General features: G+C 43.9%; 1 protein-coding gene across 3 annotated transcripts in view; it reads right to left on the bottom strand.

Annotated features, from left to right (window-relative positions):
- SMAD4 (SMAD family member 4) overlaps nucleotides 1-23,269 on the bottom strand; it is an 850,418-nt gene that overhangs the window by 161,546 nt on the left and 665,603 nt on the right. For all 3 annotated transcript variants that reach the window (XM_069626978.1, XM_069626979.1, XM_069626980.1), the window contains one exon: nucleotides 19,277-19,445. In XM_069626978.1, coding sequence (XP_069483079.1) covers nucleotides 19,277-19,445 — 169 coding nt within the window. The remainder of the gene's footprint in view (nucleotides 1-19,276; nucleotides 19,446-23,269) is intronic.

Raw genomic sequence — 23,269 nt, 5'->3', positions numbered from 1 at the left:
GTCATTCTAGAACATGTGAAATTACCAAAACGAGGAGGTAATATCAAATTGTTACAACAAAGAGAAATATTTTGGATTGATAAGCTCAATACAATGCATCCAAGAGGAATGAATTTAGATTGGGATCTTAATTGCTATTAATAAACATCTTGTAAAAAAATGTACCTGAATGTTTTACCAGTGAATTGTGATGGATTCTTGAAATTCAAACTTTTGTGTAATAAGTAGTATGCTTTACATGTGTACTTCAGTAACGCTCTGGAGTCGGTTAACAATACCCAGGGACTAAATTGCAAATGTTGTAATGTCCTGAATCACCTGGAAAATTTTTCACTGTTCTAGAGATCACAAGTTATACAAGAGGAGAAAATGTTCTGTAATGTTCTTTAATGATCTAGATGTTAGCCGGGGCACAAGAAATGTATTGCTATTTTCACATTCTTTCTACTGAGATAGGTGGAGGATTAGTGTAGTCAAGAATATTCCTTTAACTGAACCCAACATAAACCGGTATAGCGTTAGCACAGACTTTCCCCAAATAGAACATCGGGAATTAAATGTATAATTCAACTTGATAATAAGTTCTATTAGTTCCATCTAGAGTAGTTAGTTCCACTTTGACAGTAAATCCCTATTTTATAGGAACAGCTTTGTTCTCCCAATATGGCGCCCGCAACGGCACCTTACAGCTGTTATAGAACTGGCGACGACCTGCCGCGGTTGCCTAGCGACCTGCTAAGCAGCTTGGCGCCTTAGAACTCTGCAGAGAGCAGCATCGCGCGTAACGCTGAAGTATGCAAGTCGGCTTCTAACGGGTAAGAATAAATACTGTTCCGCGTTCGCTCGCGGATGTTATTAAAAGGATTGCTGTTCACACCCAGCCCTATATCCATAGACTAACGTAATCCCTATCACCACAGATTTACGTGGATTAGGAAGCGGGAGCAGGAAAGATTACGGGTTGACTAGGAACCCTGCTACACTCCGAGACTAAAAAAACAAGGCAGAAGGGGACAGCATCACGTTTCTCCATAAGGTAGGATATGGGAAATAATGAGCTACACAACTGAGTGGATGTATTGATCACACAATCATTGAAAAGGCATATTCTTATTAGAATATGCGTGATTTTTTACAGATGTTTCTTATATCGGAGTAAGAATATAAAAGACAGTGGCTGACACCTATTGCAACAACTACCTACCCAGTGGTGAGTGACAAAAGTTACACTAGTTACCATGATGTACCCACATCAGAACGTTCATGAAATGGCAGGGTGTAGGTGGACCCAGCTCTGATTTTAGCGACTGTTCCCTCTGCACCCCGCACTCCACAATTAAGATTATTCACTGGTGAAACAAATTTTATCTTTATTTTGCAGCTTTTGAAATTGACCACGTTTTTTGGGAGCAAGCTTTTCTTTAGAAGGGGATACAAATTCTGAAGGTTAGTTCATATGAATTGAGCAATGGTAACATTGATTTTGAATCTTTATATAACAGGTCAAGTGATAGAGACTTTTAAAATTCTGTTTTACAGAAAAACTCCAATATTCTTAAAAACCTGAAGAAGGGTGCAAATTGCCCGAAACGCGTAGTTTAAGATAGGAAATCACAAACTGGGAAACCTATCAAGAGTATTGGATCATGACAATGAACACATACATATGAAGAAGCAACAATTGATACAAGTATAAAAATGTGAAGTGAAATACATATGAGTCAATATGTCAAAAAAACTTAGTTTATGATGTTCATATTTTTTGTTCTACGAACATGGTGAATATTAAATGAAATATCATTGATTGAATTGTTGACTATAAGATAGCAAATATAGTAACGGAATTGAATTTGAAGCAAAATTAGTTTTGCCCTATGCTGTGCCGCAATTTGTACAACGAAGTTACCGTTGGACCACCGGGCGGCTCACCACTGGGCCAATCAGAGTAGAGTGCGACTTGGGTTGCTAAGGCAACGCAGTCCAGGGTGCCAATTCCTCCCTCTACCCATCCTGTGGAACCCAGACAGAGTGGCACCATTTGGAGGGCTTCTGTGGAGAAGCCCGCCAAAAAGTGGAACAAAGGGCTCGACCTTGGTCAGAGTTACAGAGAAGGACACGAACGCCATTTTAGAAAAGAGTTCTGGCAAAAAGACCCAACCGTGATTTAATATTAAATAAATAAACCGGCGGTATCTTTAACATTGCACCAAAAAGTGGTGCGTTTAAAATCAATGGGAAAAATCCCATAGAGAATATTCCGGTGGAATATTTCGCGTGGTAACCACTGCCACCAGCCAGAAACTGGACAAGGGGGGACTGGACAGTGCCCCCTTGAAAACAGACCCAGGGGCAATATAATTAACCCCTTCCAGTACTTCCACAATATGATGATTTGTACTGGTTCTGTTCACAATTTAGGACTAGTAAAGTCAATGGTGACTTTACATGCCCTGGGAGACAGTAGTCAGTCGCAGGGTATGGAGTCTATGTTTGGGGGTCTCTATGACACCCCTGTGTTAATGCACTGAGGGTGCTGTGTAACACACACAAAAAAATAGATGATACCCTATGGAGTAGAAAGAAAAACCCCATAGCCCATAAGCACACACAGAGTCAAAGACACTCAAATCATGCCTAAGAGTGGGAGGAAAAGAGTCTCACTCTTAGCAGGAGAAAAAAACAAACCCCAAAAATCCAGCAAAGCTGCTGGGGGGACTCACTAGGGTTGGGAAATTAGCCTTATAAGAGCATTCTCCCTAACAGAGGGTTGAGGTGGACTACTTCCTATCTTTGGTTGTTTGCAAGTGTTACCGACTACAAGCTTTGTGCTTCCACTTTTGGCCTCAGCGCAGGGTGGACAAATCTGAACATCTGCCCATGCGGTAAACTGTACTCATTACTATTTTTGTCTTCTCTTCGCCTACATACAAAGATGAATGACGATGCACGGATGCAACGAGGTGCTCGGCTAAATTGGAAGTAAATGCTGCAAACTGACGGAGCATTTATTAACTGCTTCTTTCTACTAAGTGACCACTAGTCTGCACATAAGCAATTAGGATTCCGCCAATTCTGTAAGCAGCCGCTATTGGATTCCTGGGAAGCATTTGTGCACCTCTCTTAGAGGGTGATTGCTGGCATTTTTTTTTTCTTTGAGCTCTCTGTGAGAACCTTTACTAAACACTGTGGAAAATCGTAAGATCCTCAGAACTCTGTGTGGTATCCACACATTCAACTAACGGCAGAAAGGTGCTGTAATCATTATTTGTTAACAGAGTGACTGCGGACGTGTAGCCTTTGAGCTCCGTTTGTGGGGAATTTTACTGAGTAGTTTGGCTAGTTCCTTACATTTCTGTGGGCTTTCTTAGACTTCTATTGGGAGGTTCGGAATCGAGAACTTTTAACAGCAGGCGGATAACCTTTGTTGGCCTCATCACTTCCTTAACTGGAGTCATTTCGTTCTGGAGAATGCCGCTGTGGAACATATGCTGTGCTGCAGGCCCGGACCTTTTATTTATACTTGACATCATCCAAAGGCGGCTAATGATACACTCCACAGGATGATCAAGAGTGCCTCTGGGGTACCGCTCATGGGACAGCAGACTTTGAGGTCAGGGGCGATTAGAGCTTTGGGCACAGTGATGATAAACTTCTGCACCCGAGTGGTCTTTACCCAATCCCCCAAACAGACACGGCAGCAGCCAGCCCAGGTCGAGAGTACGGTGCAGGGGGGTATGATATGGTCATGTTTTTTTGTAAAGCGCCTATACACAATCCAAGTGTTTCAAAGCGCTCAAGGAGGGAGGGAACAAGGGAGAAAAACAACAGTCATTCTGAGTCCTTGAGTTTCGGAATGATAACCTGTCTTCCCAGGCAGAGTAAGTGCTAATAGAACAATTAACAGTGTAGATAACAACAAATAGGTCTAACGACGATTCTGCAGATTTTCCAAGAGCACAGAGGTGGCACCATGCAGGAGGGGAGATAGGGAGGACAAAAATAGACTATCATCAAGGCATGGTACTATCAGATCGTGCAAGTGCAGACGGTATGGCGAGGGGAGGGGGAGGACAAGTGCAGGGGGCAGTGAGTATAGATGCGCCCATTTAGTCAGAAACTGGGTAGGTGCTGAGAGATGCCATTCTGAATAGGTAATGTTAGGGAGAATTCTCATGAATGTGTTAATTCCCTTCACCTTAGAGACCCCCAGCAACTTTGCTGGATTTTTTAGGACGATTTTCTTTACCAGGAGAGAGCGTGAGCCTTTTTTCCCACTCTCTCATGCATTTTGATGTGTGTTTTACTCTTGTGTTCTTTGATTATGGTGTTTTTTTTCATGACATTTTATTGGGTTTTACATTTAAACACATCAGCATTGCAATGAACAAAAATTGTACCGACACACCAATGCAGATCAAGCCAGATAATAGGGGATGCAATAGTTAGTGTCCTGTCCATAATTGCCCCTGGCCATGCTCTTCCCGCGGAGGCTGAGTAGGCACCCGTGGTCTGGGTCAGTTCTGCCTGAGTCTTTAGGTTAATAAAGCGGGCTCCTTTGGAGCCATCTGGTTAGTGGAGGCCTTCTGGTGAGCGTTGGAAACTGATTATGGTGTTTTAAGACAACTCCATAGGCATCGTCTTTTCATGTATGTTACACAGCCCCCTCAGTGCAGTAACACAGGGAAGCCTTTTTAGGCTGTCCCAAGGTTTAAATACCTTCTCTGGGATAGACTACTGTTTCCCAGATAATTTAGAGTTAAATTGACTTTACTAGTCTTTTTAAATTCCTAGACCCAGCCCGCGCTATCTCCCTTTAGAGTGCTAGAGGGGTTACTTAGAAACTGTGTCTAGAAACTCATGTAGCAGTCAAATGCTACCCTTTTCTATCGAAATGGCTGGTGGCAGTGGTTTTACAACAAACTACCATGATTTTTCCCGACCGAGAACACCGCTAACTAATAATCGCACGAGCCATATTTTTCATGATGGCGCCTGAGCCCCCTTTGTTTAAACAGGTCCCAGTCTGCTTTTTTTCCCCCATTTCTTTTTGGAAAGGTTCTTCTAGAGTTTGCCTCTGCAGGGTTTGGTCCCTTTGTTCCTACGCCTTTGGCAGGCTTCAGGATTGAAGACCGCCTCTGGCGCCTGAGTGTCTGGGGTGGGCAGGGAGTGAGGGAGGTGTCCGAAACTCCCTGTGCTTAGTCTCCTAGGAGGCCCAAATGCACTCTGGCGTAATTGGCTGGCTGACTATCCGGCAAGTACAGCCACCCTGCTGTGTGAGTGGCAGCTAGGCTCGAATGAATGGGAGAAAACTGTTTAAAAGGCGAGTCTCTTGGACTGAATGGCAGAGTCGACCACTGGAACGAAAGAACCAAAAACGAACTGGAAGAAGGCGGCTGCTGCAACTACTGGACCGTTGGTTTGCCGGTGGAGCCCTGCTGCAGGTCCGATTCACCAAGTTCACCTTGACAGAGAAGCCCTTCAAGGACGACTTCTTCCTTTGAGTTGGTAGGACCAATCAACTCGTAAACCACCTAGATACCATTCTCGGAGCTGGTTAGGATTATCCAGGGAGAAGGACACCGGCTTGGTGTGCTTGACGAACAGCAACTGGAATCGAAGATTTGCTAATTAGCCAGCTTTGCGATCCGTCACGTGCAGTGCAGGGGTCCCCCGACATCCTCCCTCTTGTCCCCACGACTGAGGCTCAGGAACAGCGAGATCTGCAGGAACTGCCAGGAACAGAAGTCTTCAGCTGCATCTTTTTCTTCAATATAAGGTACTGTGAAAACCCAACCGAGAGAACGTACCTCTCACCGCAAAGGTTTGTGGAACTTTGGCAACTTGCAGGCCTAGTCAACTTTTGACCCGACATACAAACCTTTCTTCCGTGAACTACTTTAAGAACTATGGCAAAGACTTTTCCGTTTTAAATACCAGAACCATTTTTACTTATACAAGACACTAGCCCATTGACTTCGGCCTACCTATTGCATTGAATCAATGCCTCTGGTGAACTCAAACTATTTGCACTGTTTTAAAGTAACTGTAATATTCGTTTAAAGTAACTGTAATATTCGTTTAAAGTAACTGTAATATTCGTTTTATCAACGTATGCCTTTTTGCTCCTACTTCAATGCTATTTGGCTCCGACTTCAAGGGAGCTCAATTGCTTAGTAATCAGTATTGTAGTATATTGTTGTGTGTGATATTGGTTGCCTCATTTAGTGAATGCTTTTTAAATGATTGTGCAATAAATTAATAATGGTTTTACCAAGAAACCTTGAGTATAAGTGTCTATCTGAATACTTGCTATTGTAGACCTTTGTGTAACACCCTTACAAGCTCACATGTCCTCTTGAGATAAGCCGGGCTGCTCAGCTCGCTACCAAAAACTGTGTTACAGACTTATACCAAAGGTTGGTTTTTCTTACACCTCTAGTCCGAGTTGTGTGTAGTGGTCCCAGAGGGTACTGCATACAAACTTTGCCTAACACTAGTGGCAGGCGGTGAGGATAAATTGTATAGTTGTTACATTGAGAGTTCTGCTTTACATTTGTTCAGATAGTAACCTTCACAAGGCTAAGCCCCACTAAGCACCACTTGAAACGCAATTTTATCATGCCTAATATGCATAACTACAAACAGGAGGCCCTGATCATTTTAACAGTAGATCAACTGAAGGAAATGTGTAAAGATAGGAACCTCCCTGAATGAATAGGTTGATAGATTGTTGGAACAGCAAAGACTGAGAAATGGGGCTTTAACCCCTAATCTCTCAGAAAATGTGGACAATATTGATGAGGAAAATTATGATGTAGTCAACTCTAATGTTATGGAGGAGCCAGATGAGTCAGAGGAATCTCAGGATGTGAGACCCACTGCCCCTCTACCTGCTCTTGTGCCTCAACCTTTAGCCACAGGGACCCTACCAGGTCCAGTACTGAGTCCAGAATGTGTCTCTCTTCAAAAAATGAGACTTGAGTTAGAGTTCAAAAGGCTCCAAATGCAAACTGAAAGTAAACCTCGGGGAATCAAACTCAGAGAAATGGAAATGCATCATGCTCTTGAAATGAAGAAATTGTCTCTTGAAAATGGTTCTCTCCCAGAGTCTTCTGGGTCTTCCAGTCCTAAGAGACCTTGCATGCCTGAGGAAGCTGTGAGTATGTATGAGGTGAAACTTGATATTTTGGATTGGTTGGCTGTCTTTGAATATAACTATGGGATTCAGGGTTTCACAGGGAATCAGTTGATTCCTTGGCTTTTGTCTAGGCTCCTCCAGGATGCAACTGATGCTGTTATGGAGGTGGGGGTACTTGTAAGATTGGAGTATGAAAATGTGAAGCTAGCTTTGATAGCTAGATTTGGGAAAACTTCTTCCCAGTACCTTAAGAGGTTTAGGACCCTCAAAAAGCATGATGGTACCCCTTGGGCTACCTGGGTGTGTGAATGTTTGAAGAACTTAGATGGTTGGGTAAAGTGTTATAGAGTTAACAATTTTGAAGGAATGAGAAATCTATTTTTGTTAGAATCTATTTTTGATGCCTGCTCTCCTGAGCTGAGACAGCACTTGGCCACTCATAAAAACGATGAGGGGAAGCAGCACAAGAAAGATGACGCAGAGAATTCTAAAACCTACCAACCAAAAGAGGGCCACAAACATAAGAAGGGTAAGCCACATGGGAAACCAGGTCAGTCTAGTGAAACCTCTGGTGCCAAACCAGAGGGAGGTCAGCAGAAGCCCTCATTTGTCAAAACATTTGGAAAATGTTATGCTTGTAGGTCAACTGACCATGTGAAAGGGGACCCCAGATTCAAGGGTAAACCTTCAGTGGTCCACATGGCCTCCGTAGCCTTCATCCCTGAGGGAGAAGTACATATGGCAAGTGAAAACTTTCAACTATTGGCTGAAGATCCCATTGGAGGTTCTGCCAGTGTTTCTTTAGTGTCCCTGGGTTTGTGGGAACAGCAGAATGTAGATGTGTATAACCCTATTCCAGATAACACAAAAGAATACTACAAGGACCATGTACTTGTAAATGGACAGGAGACCCCTCCCATTAGAGGCACTAGGGCCAGCATCACAGTGGTGGATGAAACATTTTTCAAACCTGGGGATGTTGCTAAGGCACCCAAAGGCCCCACTAAGCTTGCTGGAGGCCCTATCCAGATGGTTCCAATACGACTAGCTCTCATCCAGTGCAACAATATGACTAAGAATACCTGTCCGTGTACAACGTGAGGTGCCTGGGAGAGTCCTGCTGGGGAATGACAAAGATTCTGGAGTTGTATCAAGCACTCCCAAGCCTCCCAATAAAAGGAAGCAGGAGCAGACTAGGAAGGCCAGGGAGCTCACTTTAAATGACTCTCAGTGGGTTGTTAGAGAAGAAATTACAACACCCAGTCCACAGGAAAAGCCAACTTCTATTTCCAAGAAGAAAGAGACAAAGGGAAAGCCCAAGGACTCAGGAAACAAGAAAGATAGCACTCCTGTGCATCAAACCAGCACATCCCTGAGAGGACAGTCCAAAGTCACACCTGTGACTACTCCACCAGCTGAGGCTGAGTGGGAGGTCCAACAAGAAGAGGTTGAATCAGCTACTGATGACACAGAGCTGGAAGAAGACCTTCCCCCTGTTGGAGAACTGGATCCTAAAGCCCATCCGGAACTGCAGTCTTTACAGGCAGAAGGTGGCCCCTGTAGGGCAGACATCAGGAGAGGTCAAAGAGAGTGTCCTACTCTTGAAGGACTTCGCCAACAGGCAGCTTCCCAGCTGGAAGGGCAAGAGCCAGGAAAGCACAGGTTGTACTGGGAGGATGTCCTCTACAGTGAACCTATTGAGTCTACCCCAGGAGACTACAGGAGACTTGTAGCACCCCAGGAGGTGAGACCTCAGTTTCTACAGTTAGCCCATGAGATTCCTTTAGCTTGTCACTTAAGCTTTAAGAAGACCAAATAAAGGATTTCTCTTCTTTTCTACTGGCATAAGATGGGGTATGATGTCATAAATTCTGTAGGAGCTGTCACACTTGTCAGACATCTGGCAAGAGTGGAGCCAAGAATGTGGCACCATTGGTGCCTCTCCCAGTGGTGGGAGTCCCTTTTGAGAGGGTAGGAATCGACATTGTTGGTCCCTTACACCCTCCAACATCTGTGGGATATATTTACCCACTCAGCAGTACTACCATCCATAACAAAGCTGCACTTCAGCAGAAACAGCAAGATGGCTGTGCTGGCTCCATTGGGCACTAGTGCCTCACAGCAAAACTGCGTTTTGCAACTACAAAAAGATGGCTTCACCATCTTGCCAAGCACATATCGGGCAGGATGGAACACGGGGGCACACTGAGAAAGCTGGCAGTGTGTTCTTACGTGTGCAAAAGAAGGGGAGTGAAGGGGAGTGAAAATGCAGCGCTGCTTTGCTGCAAGTCCAAAGGTCCCATTGAAAAAGGGAAATATTTACATTTAAAAATGATGCTGCTCTGATGCTCTTTTTCCTCTGTTCCTCATCACACTATGTTTATTAATGAGACCTTGCCATGCTCAAACACATTCACATTGTGCTCCAGCAGACAAGAACAGTATCCCTGAATGACGGGCTGTTGTTCAGGTCTGAAGAAATCAAAAGAAGCTTTACTTCAGCTAGACGGGAAACGCTTTACTTTTGGGGCTACAATATATCATCAATGCGTCAAAAAGGCCCTGGCTCTCTGGGCCTATGTCAATTTCAGTGCATCTGTGTTTAAACAAATTGCTGCATACATTTGCAAGGAAAATGTCGGCAGTCATTGCATGTTTAAATGTACTTTTGCAAATAAAGAAAAAAATACTTGTTTAAAAGGGTATGTTGGATAAGGCCCTGCCCTTATCTAGCAATGTGAAGGGGTTTTGTGCTGTGAAACATAGATGGGAGATCTTATTCAACAGGCTTTATTCTGATTTATAACAAAAATAAACAAAATAAGGAATTAAATAGCATTGGCTACTTGGGGGAAACCAGCCCCAAACAGGTTTCTGCTTGGGGGTTGCCAGCAACAGAAGGCCCCTCATAGTAGATGCTAGAAGACACAAGTGATAATTGCTACCTTGGCAGACTTTCGTCTGGGCTGAGGCCTCTTACAATGGAAGTTCTGGGACAACAAACTGTGAAGTGGAGGGGGCCATAAACATTCAATCAAACTGGGAATCCCCAAACTTTTAAAGATGGTTATTTTTGCAACAGAAATTCGCAGTAATGTAAAAAGGTAACAGTTTTAATGTAATTTTATGGGTTTTAATTTAAGACGTTGTAGCCTTCACTGCCACCTTGGGAACAGAAATGACAGATAATTGGGTATTCCACGGAAAGGGTACCCGATGCCAATGTGAAAATCAATACTGATATGCCGAACGATAATCCATACACATGTATAAAGTTATAGAATCTTAGGCTGAATATTTCACACTAAAAATGACTAAAAACGATTGCAAGACATTGTTTTGCCCTTCTAAACTATAAAGTTGGACTGGCATGCTCTGCAGAAAATATGTAACCTATTTATGTAATTAAGATGCCCCAACTGTACAAATGTGCCATTTATGGCAAAACTGGATTTTAGCTAAAGTAACTGTGGGAGGTTCTGGACATTGTAAACCTCACATCATAAATCTGACATCATGCCCTTGAAACCCAACCAGCTGAGAGGAAGGCGTTAAATACTATCACCCCTGACCAATCCAGTTGTTTAGAGGCATGCTTAGCTAAGCCTGCCCTACCATATAATTCTATGATGTCACCATGCTTTATAAAAAGGGTGGCTGACAGAACTCTGGACACACACTCTTCCTGAATTTCCTGTGCCCGCGTTCCTGATCGTCCACATTCATCTTGCCAGATTCCAGATCCCACTGCCAAGCCAAAGCATAGCTGATTCCAGATTTCACTGCAAGCCAAAGCATTGTTGACCATCCCATCAAGGCCTCAATCCAGAAATCCCACTAAAAATCCCAATAACCAAAGGGAAAAGCTGTGGTATTCTTTTGGGAAGCATCCTGAGACTAGCCTGTCTTTTTGCCCACTAACTGCATGCCTGCTGCAACCCTGCCATCCAGTTGTCCTGATTATCCGGTGACCAGGCAGGCCCAGCTGTTGTTCTGCTAGGAGAGCCTGTTGCTACCTTGTGATCCGAGCCCTGGAGTCCAGAACCCGGTTGACTGTTCCTAATCCCAAATTTAAGAGCGGACTGTGAGTATGGCCCATTCCATAACACAGTCTACCCCATCTTGACATTTGTCTTTGTGGCACTCTCTAAGCAACCCTATCCATCTCCATTACTTGTCTAGGCTGTTCTAATTTTCTGTGCACCTTGTTTTTGTTTACTAGTATTAGCGCAATGTGTTCCTTCATCTCATCTGGTAACTCATTAGTCATATTTGGAGTAATTTAAATTAATTCCCACATATATCACAACACGGCGGGAAAAGGTTGACCTTGCGAATCAATCTTTGAACGTACCGTGGCATTCTTTAACAATATAGTCTACATAATTTAGTTTAAGCAAAATTTGCCTTTCATTTTTAAAACCGATTTTCTCTTTTGAACTGCATTATTTTCCTAAAAATGAACCTCCTTCTACCTTCCAAATATCTCTCAATTCACCAGCTATAGCCCTCCTTTCACTTCTGTATTGTCCCTGTGCTGTGCATCTCTCACCCTGCCAAAAAACCACATTCCGATTCAGTGTTTTTCACCTGTTTTTTGAAAAAAATAACATTTTGGCATTTCAAACTGCAAACTAGAAAAAAATGAAACTTTTCCATGTATAAATTCAGCTGCACTGGGTTTTCAATGTTCACTTGCTTTGTGAACGGTATGCTTTTGTGATACTTTGCCTGATGGTTGTTAGCGATATAACATCCTGGATACTGTGATAAAACTTATGCATATCATTAAACACACATCATTAATTGTCAAAATCTGAGTGTCATTTTAGGCCTTTGCAAGGGAAGGTCGGATTTTGATATTGGTGGGTTGAGGGAAAGTTGCAGGGTGAAACCTTAACCTGGGTGCTATCTATCCCAATTAAAAAAGTGCTCCAATTCATTTGTGCTTTGGATATGTTCTAGTAGAAGGTTAACCAAGTGCATTGTTTCATTTCCATTGTCATTATCACCCCATTGGTGATTGCTGCCCAATATTAAAATGTGTGCGATGTTTTGGTACTTTAAAAATACATAAATATTGTATTTTCACCAACCGGCCTGGTTCATGGTCCATTGTGACCCGGGGTATTTGTAAAAGGGGGTGACAGGTCGGGTACCGGCTCAATAAGAATTTGTTGAAATTAAAGAAAAAGCATTCCTATTGAGCACCACATCCCAGGCTAAGACCAAGTGTCCTGGTCCAGTGTGTGACGCCCGATTGGAATCCTTAATACATCAATCAGGCAATCGATTTATATTGGCTGTGGTAGACCATGCTACCAGGTATCCTGAAGCCATACCTATGAGGACTGTCACAGGTCAAGCAGTGGCTAAGGCCCTACTTGGTATTTTTACCAGAGTAGGTTTTCCTAAGGAAGTTATCTCTGACAGGGATCTAACTTTATGTCCCACTACATGCAAGCCATGTGGAAAAACTGTGAAGTGACCTACAAGTTCTCAACAGCCTATCATCCCCAGACCAATGGGTTGGTGGAAAGGTTTAACAGAACTATGAAGAGGATGATAGGTGCTTTAGAAGAACCCCTTAGAAGAAAGTGGGACCTTCTACTGCCATGCCTTCTCTTTGCTTATAGAGAAGTCCCTCAGGAAGGGGTTGGATTCAGTCCCTTTGAGCTTCTCGATGGTAATCCGATTAGAGGTCCATTGGCCCTAATCAAGGAGGGGTTGGAGAGTTCTCCTTCCCACAAGGCAGTGAGAGTCACTGACTATGTGTTAGGTCTCCGAAGGAGAATGACACATGATGACAGAAGCTTCAGATAACTTAAAAGCAGGTCAGGCTCTGGTGAAGCATTGGCATGGCCAGAAGGCCAACATGGTTGAGTTTACTCAAGACCAGCTAGTTCTAGTTATGGTACCTACAAGGCAGAGGGCCGCCTTGCAGGACAAATGGATTGGACCCTTCAAGGTTGTGGGAAAACTTGGAGGTCAATTATTTGGTGGACTTTGACAATCCTAATGAGGCCCCCAGGGTCTTTCACACCAACCACCTAAAGGCCTATGTCTCTAGACCAGAACTGGGAGCTTTGCTTCTAGCCTCTGCTCAAGAGGAGGAGAGTGAGCCCCTACCTGACCTCCTCAGGGAACAACCTTTAGATGGGAAGGTAGAAGGAGTTCATCTCTCTTCTGATCTGACACTGGAACAACAGGAGGAGTGCAAAGCTCTGTTAAATCAGTTTGCCCCTCTGTTTTCACTCTCACCAGGCTTGACCCCTTCGGGCCAACATGAGATTCTCACTGGTGACTGTTTACCTGTTAAACACAGAGGTTACAGAACGTCAGACCATGTAAGAACCCACATAAAGGAAGAGGTCAACAAGATGCTTGATCTCGGGGTAATAGAGCCCTCTAAAAGTCCATGGTCTAGTCGAATTGTGCAAGTACCAACAGCAGGATCCAAGGAGTTGAGATTCTAGGTGGACTATAGAGCCCTTAATGCAGTCACCACGACTGATGCCCACCCTTTGCCTAGGACAAATGAGCTGGTGGACAAACTTGGCTCAGCCAAGTACCTCAGTACATTTGACCTAACCTCAGGCTATTGGCAAATAGCTCTGACAGACCATGTCAAGGAGAAAACTGCATTTTCAACCCCAGGAGGCCTCTACCAGTTTAAGGTCATGCCTTTTGGACTAAAGAATGCACCTGCTACATTTCAAAGGAAGGTGAATCATGTTCTGAATGGGATGATAAGAACCTCCGCATGGCATATTTGGATGACATTGCAGTGTTCATCCCTACTTGGAAGAAACATATTGACAACTTCAGATTGCAGGCTCTTCAGCAGGCCAATCTAACCATAAAGGCAAGTACATGTCAAATTGGTCAGAGTAAAGTGGTCTACCTTGGACATGAAGTAGGAAGAGGTGAAATAATGTCATTGGCTAGCAAAGTACAGGCTGTACAAGACTGGGCCATCCCTACTACGCAAACCCAAGTGAGATCCTTTCTAGGTCTCACAGGTTACTATAGGAACTTCATTGAGAACTATGGGTCCATAGCTTCTCCCTTTAATGTGATCCCCTCACCCAAATTACCCAAGAAGGTCAGGTGGAATGGGGAGTGCACTAAGGCATTTGAAGGACTTAAGCAAGCCCTTTGTCAAGCTCCAGTATTAAGAGCTCCTGACTTAACCAATCCTTTATTGTACAGGCAGATGCTTCCAATACAGGTGTAGGTGCAGTTCTGAGTCAGCTGGATAAGAAAGGCAGGGAACACCCAATCTGTATCATCAGTAGGAAACTAAACGGAACCTGAGACAAGGTGGGCAACCATAGAAAGTGAATGTTTTGCCATTGTGTGGTCTTTGAAGAAGTTTAGACCATACTTCTATGGATCTACTTTTGTGATTCAAACAGACCACCAACCCTTGAAATGGATCTTGTTGGACAAGTCTTAGTTAACACCACTTATTTCCAGACAGAGGTGAGCGCTTAACGTTCAATGGCACTCCAACAAGTTCAATAAAAAGGGAGGGAAAAGCAGAATTATGGAAGCATACACACTAAACACTTAACGAACCACAGCAAGTTAGGAAGGCACAGTCTACTGGTGAGCAAGGAAGTTTAGGTGCCAGGCCACTTTCTAGAGAGCCAGGCGGAAGGTGCCCAAGATCAGACAGTTACACAGAGTCTTCGAAGTTTGTGGAGGTAGTTCGAAAAAGGTTTAGTTCAGTTCAGAAAAGTTAGCTAAGGTGTCCCAGGCTAACCCAGGTTCGAGAGACGAGGATTTAATACACCCCGTTCAATCGGTTGCAAGGGAAGCCAGGCGGACCACAGTACCTTAAATGGAGAGGATCCTCCAGCGGGGGCAGTTGTTCCTGGCAGCGGATGCAAGTCGCAGCGTCGTCCAGAGGAAGAGAAGATCTCGTCGTGGAAGAAAGATGAAGGTCGTTGCACTGCCAGGGAAGAAACCAGCCACAGAGTTCTCCGGTACAAAGGTACTACCCTTTCGGTTCGCGGTAGTGGTGAAAACGTGGTATCCCGGTTGCCGGGGTGCTTGGCACAGGCAAGGTGGCCACGAGATGCTCCAGGAAGGCGAAAAGAAGGTAGACTGGTTATCCCCATCAGTTGAAGGAAGAAGACTCTCCGGGCTGAAGATCTCCTCTGTCGTTGGGAAAAGTGGTGAGACGGTTCAGCAGGGCTCCACCGGTGGTGTCTTCGTTGCAGGCCGGCTCAGCTTCTCCCTCCTCGGATTCTTAGGTCCTGTGGCGACTTCTGAAGTTCCAGTCCCCAAAGCCCAGCTTTTATGCAGCATACTCCCATTCACTCAGCCTAGCTGTCAATCAAACATGCTAAGTGGTTGGGCCAATCACACAAGAGTGCGACTCGAGTTACCAGGGTAACTCAGTCCAGGGTGCCTAAACCCCCTCCCACACCCCCTGTGGTACCCAAACAGAGTGGCACCACTTTTGGAGGCTTCTGTGGAGAAGCCCGCCAAAAAGTGGAACAAAGGGCTCGACTTGGGTTGGAGTCACAGAAGAGAACACAAACGACATTTTAGAATCGAGTTCTGGCAAAAAATACCAACCGGCAAATTAATATTAAATAAATAAACCGGCGGTATGTTCCAGGCTATAAGAATTAAATAATTAAAGTTGGTAGCCTCGAACAATGGGAAAATCCCATATAGAAATATTCGCGGTCGAATATAAAAATTAGTATCCACTGCCACCAGCCAAAACTCGATCAGGGGGGACGGAGACATGCCCCCTCGAACAACAGACCCCGGGGCAATCGAATTGCCCCGACCAGTACGTCCAAAATATGATGGTTTGTACTGGTTTCTGTTCATAATTTGGTACTAGCAAAGCCAATGGTGACTTTACATGCCCTGGGAGACAGTTGTCAGTCCCAGGCTATAGAGTCTATGTTGGAGGGTCGCTACGACACCCCTGGGTTACGGCACGGAGGGTGCTGTGTAACCCACATAAAAAAAAACACACGAGACCCTATGGAGTAAAAGAGCCCATAGCCCATAAACACATGGAAAGTTAAAGGAACACCTCAAATCATGTCTAAGAGTGGGAGCAAAAAGAATCTCACTCTTAGCAGGAGAGAAAAAAATAAACCCCGAAAATCCAGCAAAGCTGCTGGGGGACTCACTAGGTTTGGGAAATTAGCCTTACAGAGAATTCTCCCTAACACAATCCTGACCGGCACCAAGAGCAGACATGTTCCGCCCAAGCTCCTCCCGGCAAGCCTCAGCGGGGCACTAGCCCGCCTGCAAATACACCCCAGGCAACGCCTACACTACTGAGATAAGTAGCGCAGCATGATTACTTTGTCCAGCGGTTAACTGCATGGAAAGGATTCTTCCCACTAACACTAACAGTTCAAAAACGGAGTGGCGAACAAAACGAAAGCCGAACCCTTGGGCTCATATTCATTAACCCTACTTGGGCAGTTCCTATAAAACTCTCTGCATGCATCTTGGGGGCACTTAGTTGTCTGAACTCAATAGAACTTGTGAGGCGGTCATTAGCCGCGGACCGCTTGAACTCCGGACATTAACCCATTAAGGGGAAAACTATGTACGCGCACCCGTTCTGACATTTCCTTATTTTTTCAGTGGAAACGAAGCTGCAGGACGGTGCATAGACCAGTCACGCAAAACGGCCAGAAACCACAGAACTCGCACCAAAGACGAAGCTAAGTCTTATGTTTTACTTCTGTTTTCTGTTGAGGGGGCAATCCAAACATGGGCTAATGTGAGGGTCTGTTCCAATTGCAACGTGATTTACCTTACCAATGCCTTGCATGAAGTAATGTTGGGTGAAGCCTGAACTTACATGAGATAATGTGAGATGTTTAGGGGCACTATTCTTTGACCAAAACTATTGAGTGCAGGTAGCATACGAACTAGTGCAGCATCTGCACCAAGCATACTGGTTGGGGCTCCCGCACAAAGGCCCCCTCACGTTGGGCACATTGTATGTTTGTGAAGTATGCAAGAGTGACTGGTTGAAACTCCACGATAAGAAGCAGGAGTCAAGGAGCATGTTACCCTGATCTTCCCCCTACCTGTCCATAACACCTTCCTACTCCTCTATCCGGTGATCCTACAATCCCCCTACCTATCCACTCAACGGACCCTAACCCTCTTTCCCCGAAGGGTCGCGGTAGCCTGTGGTAGTTATATCCCAGGCCCCAAGACCTAACGGGGAGGCAGGTGTTTATACTGCCTCTGCGCAGTAGAAGAAGATTTGACGCTCTGACAACCTGCCCCGTTCTGTAAACAGCTGTGAGAGATATTGCAGAGGAGTGTGTGCAGAAACTGAATAAAAGGTGAGGATCCTGAGGTGAAAGGCAAGTCGACCATTGGAAACTGAAGTAACCAAAGAAGAAGACGACCAGAGATGTCTGCAGATCCTTTGCAACACAGTGAAGCTAACACTGCTGTCCTGACCCAGTTTCTCTATGCGACAGAGGAACTCCGAACAGGACAACTCCTTCCCTTTGACTGGTGGTAACAACCAGTCCTAAGACAAACTACAATCTGAGCCATCTCCCGAGGTGCTGTGGTGTTCACGAGTTGCGAATACCAGGAAACCTCTGACCCAATCGTAGTGGATTGTCTTTCCAAGCCCGAATCCGTCCAAGTCTTTGCTGAGCTCCAGGTGAACCTCCAGAGACACATTCTGACTCATCAAAGTCCCCTCACCAGAGTGCAGGACTCCAGGAATCGAAGATTGACTGGGCGAATCGTGTCCTTTGTTGCTGCTGCAGAAAAGGCGCCAACACCCCAGACTGACCAGAGAAGCTGAAGAAATCCGTGCCAGAGGTCCTCCTCGAGACTGCTGCTGAGAGATCCCGTCCACTGTCCTACCTTCGTCACCAGACAAAGGAATCCGGAGGTCGGGTTCAGCGCTGCTACATGGAGGAGAATCCAGCCACAAACATTTATTTTAACATCAAGTTACAGTGGGGAGAAAAGGTATTGCTTACCTTATTCCAACAAGTCGCTCCAGAGTGTTGGAGTGCACGTAGAGGTGTCCCCTCTTACCTCTGAACCAAGCTGCCAGCTTGTGTGCCTTTTTTGATTCCTTTAACAGGGTCTCCACCATTGAGTTATTCTTCTAGTATCCTTTCCCTAGAGATTGAAAGTATCCACGAGAACTGTTGCTGTTCTGCTGCTTCGTGAGACTTTGAGCCATCTCAAAACTGACTTTTACAAAGAGTTAAGGATCAGACTTAAAAAGTGTTAACTCACACTTAAATTGCCTCTAGAATCTTAAGATCTGCTACTGTTTGACTAACCAACTGTTTTCCATCCAAAATGACTATCGTATGTGGTTGTGCAAACTAAATACAATTACTGTATATCTTTGTGCGTGATTGTGCATTATTACCGATAGTACGGTAGAACTGTCATTAGTGTCAAACTCTAACAATTATAACCGAGATTAATAACCAACTAAGCAGTGGCCTTTGAAAAGTATCTACAAGTATTCTTATGTGTATTGGTGTAATGATCTAAGTATTTTAAAATGTATGTTGTGTAAATAAAATACATCTATATTTTAATATACATTTATTGGTGTAAGGGTTTCTTTGAGTAGCTTTATTAACTAGGTGCAGTATACTTACCTACAGCTCACATCTTCCTCTTATGATAAGCCTGACTGCTCTGCCATTCTACCAAGTTTCCACTAGTAGTGCAGACTGATACTAAGAGTTGGGGACCTGTATATCATTGGGATAAGTTTATGAAGTCTTCCCTCAAGTGGACTTTAGGAAAACGACTAACATATACATAGTATGAACTGTTTATAATTGACTTGGTTCTAAAGATTTGAAGAAAATGCAATGAAATCATTAGGATTGTATTTCAACATTCTGGGAACATATCCTAGAAACAAGTTGTGAAAAAAAAAGAAAAGCAAGTATGCTCAAACACCACACAATGACCAAAACAAAAAAGAAGGTAGTAGTGTTGCAGGAACAGCATTGTAGTCTAGAGAAGGTTTAGGTAGATAAAAGTCTAAAAAACGAAAAACAGTCTATAAATTAAAAAGTACATAGATTAGTTCAATTACACATCAATGTTCAAATGTTTCAGCTTTTAAGTTGAACTTACCTTAATATAAGCACTTGGGTAGATCTTATGAACTGCATCTCCTGGTGCTCGTCCTGCTTCCCTGTCCAAATAGTAACTCTGAACAAACACAGCGTGGTCGCTGAGGCATCGCACCCAAACATCACCTTCACCTTTACATTCTAGTTGGACACCTTTGCCTATATGCAACCTGCAGAGAAAATACAAACCAAATCGTCATTTGGCTAAGTGGCTTGCCTAATAGGCTACTATATTTACCAAAGAGTTGTGGACTAAGTGTGTATTTGTACATTTGTAGATCACATATAAACCAAATTATCTTTCAACACTTAACTGAAGGTGTAAGTAGAGAAAGACATTTTAAAAAGTGTGCACTGTAATAAACAGATATTACTACTTCTACCCACAACGTTACCCTTACAAACAAAGGTTACACATGCACACATAGATCATAAAGAGTACATGAAGCATGGAGTATCTTACTAGGCAAGAGCAAATGAGAGAAATTGTAACCTTTAGTAACAAACTTAATGTGGAGATGCACAGCCACACTAGACCCAGCAAGTAAAGGTCTTTCCATTGTAACAACTAGAGCTCGGAGATAGCCAATTCTCCTCGTTTGAAAAATGAAAATCACAAAAATTCAGGTGACATAGCACAGTAAATTGGAACTAGAGGCACATAGACCAGAAGCTATCTTTTCCCTAGTCAATAACATAGTACCCAATTTTCAATGAACGGTATTGTGTCGGTTTTCCAGTTTAGGATCCAGTGTGTCCGAGAACCTATTGCCAAAAATCAAACTCCTGCATGCTTTGAATGATACTGTGGACACAGGCTGTATCAGAGTATGTATTGATAAAAGGGACAGAGCGCACAGCCAAGCACCTGTATGAATACCAACGTATCCTGTTGGGGAGATTTTTCCACAGCTCTCAGGAGAGGGATAAAATAAAATCTAACCTAAAAGGCAAGACAGGGCTTCCAACAGGGTGGAAGATAATACTATTAATAGAGTAGTCAGGCGTATGGAAGGGTGGAGGAAGGCTAGTAGTGAAATAGTCAATCCCCGAAGTTACCCCTGCACAACACTACACTGCAATAATGAAAAATATATACTGAAAAAAAGAATCACAAGTTCAAATAAGTACTATAAGTTAAATATAACACTCACAGTGCATGTATTAAAACAACGTACCACAAGAGACCCTACCAAATCATAAGATAAATGTGTTGTCCACTACCAGTTGTAGGCACTGTAAGGAAGGCATGGTATGATCAGTAAGACAGACACAAGTGACCACAGTTCAAGGGTGTTTATTGAACTTCAAAAAGGGTTTGAAAAAGGCATAACTAATCCTAAATCTAAAAGCTGGGAGCAAGCTATGACCATCAAATAATAATAACAGTACTAGTAGTGTCTTGTCAAACAAAAGGGCCTGTACTAAAAAACCTATTGTCAATCCTTACCTCTAAATACAAATAGCATGGGAAACAATGTTAGGAAAAAGAAAGAAGTGTTCAAGAAATGATATAAGTCAGAATATTCAGGCCATTGGCCTCCCTTCTCGCTTTCAGCACGGGACAAGGCGGCACACTCGAGATTAGCACAGTCTCCGTCTTCTCTAGCATGAGGGTGCAGTTCAAATATTAGCATCAGGGTCTTCTGTGCCCAAGTCTCTTTCAGAGGGCCTGATGCGACAAACAAACAATACGTTATTTTCCTCTCAGGATTTCACACATACTCAATTTCTTAGGTGATTCACTTTTCACCTCGGATCCCCCTCAGCCGGGCTAAGATCCATTTTAACACAATGTTCAATCAGTCTCCCTCTGCCGGGCTCAGACCTACTTTATATACTTTGTCAACTTTATTGGCAGTATCAACATCAAAGACTTTCCATTGTGCACAGGATTTTGCTTGACTCGTTGCAAGACCACATTGATGCACAGTTCTTTGCAACTCTTTCACCTTTGTCAATTCTCAGTTGGATACCTTAGAGAGACCTTCGAATGGGCACAAACGCGCGGCCGGACCACTCTGTCAAAGGTATTGTATCTTGGTTTCAAAATTCAGTCACTCATCTGTTGTTCAATTTTACTTGCGTTGGTTATCACATGCGCTTCATACACTGTTCGATTCAGCGCTCACCATACAATGTTGCCACTTGCAACCTTGGCTTCAACACAGACCGGTCTGGTATTGGTCTCCAAAACCCACCGGCTGTGTTGATTTCACTGGCTCTGCTTTGTTGGATGGGCCAAGGACAGTACCACGGCAGCAGGCGATTCTCCCCGCCTTCATTGTCCAAGCGGGAGGGCCTCGGGTACCTCTGACACACAATGCAGGATTCTTCTGCCTGGTTTCCTGGTCTTACGCATTTTATTCTTGAGGTTTCGTGAAAGTAACGGTTCCTCGTCGAAAAGGTCAAGGCCACTTCCCTACTTGTGATCCTCTTCTGTTTAGCCGTCTTTCTCCTTGTGTTAAACTGCCATCTTGGAACTGCTGTTTCCTTGTGTGCTTTGCCTCGCTCAAGAGTTTGCTCTCGTGCTCTGCCTTTTATATATGTGGGGAAGTGTAATGGAAGTCAGGTGTGCATGTCCGTTTTCTCATATAGCGAGCTGTCAGATAGAAAGTGTGTGTTGCGTAAGAGGGTTGGGGGAAGGGGTTTGAGTTCACAAGTATCCTACCTGGAAGGATAAGTTGAAGGTGTTACAGGGAAGGGGATACCGTGTCCCGCCATCCGGTGTCCCACTCCCACTACCTGAACACCACTCACCCAGGTGATCCTCCAGCACTGGTCCACCCAAAGAACTGAATCCAATAGCGATGGACGTGTCCTGGCCACCCCGGGGACTAGCGGGCGAGGCACCTTCAGGTTTCTCACAGCACGATACATGTTAAATTAATAGTTGGGAAGAAAAAGTAAACCTAGACAAAAACACACATTTATAAAGTTGAAATAAGGACCCAAACTGCCATTATATCATAATTTCCCTCACTTCTAATACATAGCAGCATTGATATTAATCTACACTACAAAGCACACCTAGAGGGAGGAAAATACGTTAAGTTACCCCAAATGTTAGGAAGATTTATCAGTTGTATGCTTAATCCCCTCTCCTAGTGAGCCTCCCAGCTCTTTTAGCTGGACTTCTAGAACGTTTACTTTATCTCCTAAATTAGGAGAGCCTTTTCCCCTTCATTCATTCTTATTTGCTATGACTTTTGGGAACGCTGTTCTTTTTGTATTACCTTATTCTATGGACTATTGCTTTCCTCCATATCTCCTACAGGCATCTGTGTTATACTTTTGCAGCACAAAGCACCCTATGTGCAGTGTTGCTCGGAACCCTTTGGGTTCTCCTTTGATATTCTTGGACTATCCTTAAAAACAAATGTTCTTAAGGATAGAGGGATACTTTGTATGCTTCCTAAAACTTCAACTTATGAGAGATTAGCACACTCCAACTTATGTGGAGAGCTAATGGGATACCTAGTATCCCCCTTCTCTCTGCTCCTGTGACTTCCTGGTCACAGTGACAACACTAAGTTATGGCTGGTGGCAGTGGACGTGTTCTACAAACTTTTGTGCTATTTTCTACCGCAGACTATTCACAGCTTTGGTTATGCACAAACGGGTCACCTGTGCTCTAACATGGAGGCTCCTTTCGTTTTTCACCATTCCTTGAGTGTTTGTTTTGTTAGCCTTTCTTCTACCATTCTGGGAGGGGGAGGTCTGAATGTGTGTTTTGCCTTTGGTGGGAATTCTTGGGTGTCACGGCAGAGGCTCAAGTGTGTCTGTTAGTTAAGATTTTCATTGCAATGTTAAATCTTCCTGAGCTGTATCATCCCAAGACCTTTTTGCTTTTACTGGTGGATTATTTTTCCTTATACCTGTGAGCGGGAACCTTTTTCCAAACTCACATAACCTTTTACTCTTTTTATGGGTGTAATATTTAAGAATGTCCATAGTGTCTTTTAAAAGTTATTCTCTTTGACAACATTTTGGC

The sequence above is a fragment of the Ambystoma mexicanum genome, chromosome 6p (genome assembly GCF_040938575.1).
Source record: "Ambystoma mexicanum isolate Mex_15411 chromosome 6p, UKY_AmexF1_1, whole genome shotgun sequence".
Taxonomy (NCBI): domain Eukaryota; kingdom Metazoa; phylum Chordata; class Amphibia; order Caudata; family Ambystomatidae; genus Ambystoma; species Ambystoma mexicanum.
The sequence above is the reverse complement of the archived record's forward strand: the minus strand, read 5'-3'. Positions and strand labels throughout refer to the sequence as shown.